Source organism: Carcharhinus amblyrhynchos, chromosome 16 (assembly GCF_965287045.1).
Source record: "Carcharhinus amblyrhynchos chromosome 16, sCarAmb.v2.hapA, whole genome shotgun sequence".
Taxonomy (NCBI): Eukaryota; Metazoa; Chordata; class Chondrichthyes; order Carcharhiniformes; family Carcharhinidae; genus Carcharhinus; species Carcharhinus amblyrhynchos.
Genome location: NC_137339.1, coordinates 68,016,016 through 68,020,178, shown reverse-complemented (window position 1 = coordinate 68,020,178; position 4,163 = coordinate 68,016,016). Strand labels below are relative to the sequence as shown.

The 4,163-nt window shown below is 54.2% G+C and overlaps 1 protein-coding gene across 1 annotated transcript in view; it reads left to right on the top strand.

The window, feature by feature from the left end:
• Positions 1-478: 478 nt before the first annotated feature.
• The window catches only part of LOC145354060 (fructose-bisphosphate aldolase B-like), a 10,215-nt gene continuing 6,530 nt past the window's right edge, over positions 479-4,163 (top strand). The window contains exons 1-4 of the mRNA XM_080205189.1: positions 479-619; positions 2,144-2,355; positions 3,416-3,470; positions 4,144-4,163. The exon at positions 4,144-4,163 is cut by the window's right edge and continues 168 nt beyond it. Of these exons, the coding sequence (XP_080061315.1) occupies positions 508-619; positions 2,144-2,355; positions 3,416-3,470; positions 4,144-4,163 (399 nt within the window). The 5' untranslated portion in view covers positions 479-507. The remainder of the gene's footprint in view (positions 620-2,143; positions 2,356-3,415; positions 3,471-4,143) is intronic.

Here is a 4,163-nt window from a genome sequence, read left to right as displayed (position 1 = left end):
CAGCACTATGGAATGTTGAACTGGACTATGGATTGAATCTTCAGGGTATATATTTACATGTCAGGACTTGCTGGGATTGTTTATATTTGAGGATTTGCTGGAATTTATTTACTATTGTCACAAGTCAGCTTACATTAACACTGCAACAAAGTTACTGTGAAAATCCCCTAGTTGCCATATTCTGGCGCCTGTTCGGGTACGCTGAGAGAGAATTTAGCATGGCCGATGCACCTAACCAGCACGTGTTTTGCATTGTGGGAGGTAACCGGACCACCCAGAGGAAACCCACACAGACATGGGGAGAAGGTGCAGTCTCTGCACAGAGAGTGACCCAAGCCGGGAATTGAACCCGGGTCCTTGGCGCTATGAGGCAGCAATGCTACCCTCTATGCCACCGTGAAGATTGCTGATGATCGAGAAATGCATAGACCACTGATTCCTTTAATGAATCCTTGTTTCTCTTTGCTGACCTCTCTCTCTCTTTCTCTCTCCATCCCAGCTGTCACCATGACATATCAGTTTGTAGCACTTACCGCAGAACAAAAGTCAGAACTTGCCGGCATTGCCCAGAGGATCGTTGCCCCGGGAAAGGGCATCCTCGCAGCCGATGAATCTGTTGGTGAGTTGGGGAAGGGTGTCTGCCGTGTGAGCCCATGTCTGAGGGAATAGAGATTTCAAAGTGTGTAAGAGAACCCGGGTGTGCAAGAACACTCATGATTTCAATGTGTGTGAGAGTCTGGGAAAAGGGAGGTTAATACAGTAAGAATTCTCACAACACCAGGTTAAAGTCCAACAGGTTTATTTGGTAGTAAACACCACTAGCTTTCGGACACTGCTCCTGGTGTTGGTGTTAACCTGTTATTGTGAGACTTCTTACAGTGTTTACCCCAGTCCAATGCTGGCATCTCCACATCAAAAGGGAGGTTAGACAGAAAGAGGGTTGTCGGGGCTGGAGGAGGCTACGGAGATAGGGAGGGTTGTAGGGGCTGGAGGAGGCTACAGAGATAAGGAGGGTTGTCAGGGCTGGAGAGGCTACAGAGATGGGGAGGGTTGTCAGGGCTGGAGAGGCTACAGAGATAGGGAGGGGTGTAGGAGCTGGAGGTGGGTACAGAGATAGGGAGGGTTGTAGAGACTGGAGGAGGTTACAGAGATAGGGAGGGTTGTGGGTGCTGGAGGAGGTTACAGAGATAGGGAGGGTTGTCGGGGCTGGAGGAGGTTACAGAGGTAGGAAGGGTTGTAGGGGCTGGAGGAGGCTACAGAGTTAGAGGGTTGTAGGGGCTGGAGAAGGTTACAGAGACAGGGAGGGTTATCGGGCCTGGAGGAGGCTACAGAGTTAGAGGGTTGTAGGGACTGGAGGTGGTTACAGAGATGGGGAAGGTTGTAGGAGCTGGAGGTGGTTACAGAGATAGGGAGGGTTGTAGAGACTGGAGGAGGTTACAGAGATAGGGAGGGTTGTAGAGACTGGAGGAGGTTACAGAGATAGGGAGGGTTGTAGGAGCTGGAGGTGGTTACAGAGAGAGGGAGGGTTGTTGGGGCTGGAGGAGGTTACAGAGATAGGAAGGGGTGTAGGAGCTGGAGGTGGTTACAGAGAGAGGGAGGGTTGTCGGGGCTGGAGGTGGTTACAGAGAGAGGGAGGGTTGTCGGGGCTGGAGGAGGCTACAGAGATGAGGAGGGTTGTTGGGGCTGGAGGAGGCTACAGAGAGAGGGAGGGTTGTCGGGGCTGGAGGTGGTTACAGAGAGAGGGAGGGTTGTCGGGGCTGGAGGAGGCTACAGAGTTAGGGTGGGCTGACGGGGCTGGAGGAGGTGACAGAGCGATGTCTGGGATGGATGGAATGTGTGCAACCAGTCAGGAAGACCTTGGATTAGTTGAGCCTGGAGTTAATGATTGATAAGTGAGGCTTTGAGTGGAAGCTGTGCTGAGATTATACAGAATTAAATGTGAGGCTCTGATAGTGAGCATTCTGGTTCATCAACTGTGGTTGGGGACGAGGTGGGTTGGAGGGTGGGGGTTACAGGAAGAGGAATGGAGACAGTGTTAAAGGAAAGAAACAATTTTTGGGCTGGATGTCGAAGCCTTCTCTCTATTTCACTCTCTGCCCAAAGCTCACACTGACCCTCCTGCCCCGCTCTGATCTCCCCACAGGTACCATGGGCAAACGGCTGAAAAACATCAATGTGGAAAACACGGATGAGAACCGGAGGTTTTTCCGGCAAATCCTGTTCACCACGAACGGCGAGGTTGCCGATTGTATCGGCGGAATCATCTTCTTCCACGAGACCCTGTACCAGAAAACGGATGATGGAACCCCGTTCCCCGAACTCGTCAAAGACAAGGGCATCGTCGTGGGAGTCAAGGTGAGGCATCCGGTGCACTCTGAACTCCTGGGTCAGGAGGTCACAACCATACTGTCAGAGGGTCAGTGCTGAGGGAGTGCCGCACTGTCAGAGGGTCAGTGCTGAGGGAGTGCCGCACTGTCAGAGGGTCAGTGCTGAGGGAGTGCCGCACTGTCAGAGGGTCAGTACTGAGGGAGTGCCGCACTGTCAGAGGGTCAGTACTGAGGGAGTGCCGCACTGTCAGAGGGTCAGTACTGAGGGAGTGCCGCACTGTCAGAGGGTCAGTACTGAGGGAGTGCTGCACTGTCAGAGGGTCAGTACCTCTCTTGTTTTCTCTCGCTCTCTGTGTCTTCTCTCTTTTACTTTCCGTGTCTTGGTCTTTGGGCAGGACTTCCTGGCTACACTTGCCAGAGAAATCCCATGTAAGACTTCTGCATGGTCTGTGTCCTAACATCTCCATTGCGGGAGGGACGGGACGATTGGGTGAGATTTGATGGCCTTGTCGTCCCATGGCCTAAAATCCCACCTGGGGTCAATGGGTCTTTCGATGGTCCACCCCTTGCCTGCTCCGATTCCCATGGCAGGCAGGACAGTAAAATTCTGGCCTTTGTGTTTCTCTTTGCCCATCCCCCCCTCTTTGCCTCTGTCTGTGCGTGTGTGTCTCTCTCTCTCAGTTCCTCATTCCTCAGTCTCTCCTCTGTGCTGTGTGGGTTGAGGTTTAGCAGGTTCCGCACTGATTTCACCCAGTTTGTTGGGTGTCTCAGACTGTGCTGCATTCCGGGAGGCGTGGGCGTGGTGGCAGAATGCTTGGGGGGGGGGGGGGGGGAGGGAGGAGGAATGAGAGAAACAGGTCAAAGGAGATTTTGTGTGTGTGAAAGTGAATGTATTTGTCAGGGTGAGGGCCTCCTGTTTTGAGGAGGGACAGTGGAGTGAGATACTGGGCATGGATCTTCTGTGAAGCACCCTGTGGTTGAATATCTTGACCAGGCTCCCTGCTGGCACCCACTGAGTGGAGCTTGTGGTGGGGGGTCATTGGTCACTGGTCATGGACTGACTGATCTGAACTCTCTGCTGCTCACAGGTCGATAAAGGAGTGGTTCCATTGGCTGGGACGGACGGAGAGTCAGTGACACAGGGTGAGTGGAGGTGGGAGGATTGATTCACTCAAAAACTCCCCCAGATCTCTGACTCTAACCCACTGCACATCCCAAAACCAAATCACTGACCTGTATTGGCCCTGTAAACCCCTCACTGACCCCTACACACACTCTGACCCCCCTCACTGACCCCTACACACACTCTGACCCCCCCCTCACTGACCCCTACACACACTCCGACCCCCCCCTCACTGACCCCTACACACACTCTGACCCCCCCTCACTGACCCCTACACACACTGACCCCCACCCACTGACCCCCTCACTGATCCCTAGACACACTGAGCACCTCATTACCCCGTAACCCCTCTGTCCACCTCACTGACCCCAGCACCCTGTTTGACCTCCTTACTGACCCCAGCACCCTGTTTGACCTCCTCGCTGACCCCTGCACCCTGTTTGACCTTCTCACTGACCCCTGCACCCTGTTTGACCTCCTCACTGACCCCTGCACCCTGTTTGACCTCCACACTGACCCCTGCACACTCTCTGACCCCCCCCCCCTCACTGATCTTTCCAAACCCTCTGGCCACCCACACCTGCCCCACTCCGTCCCTTCTAACTGACCGACCCTGTGGCACAGACCGCTTGCTGCCCCTTGGGTGGGCACCCCGGGGTGTAATGACTGATGTTCTCTGTGCTCCTCTGCCAGGACTGGACGGCCTGGCTGAG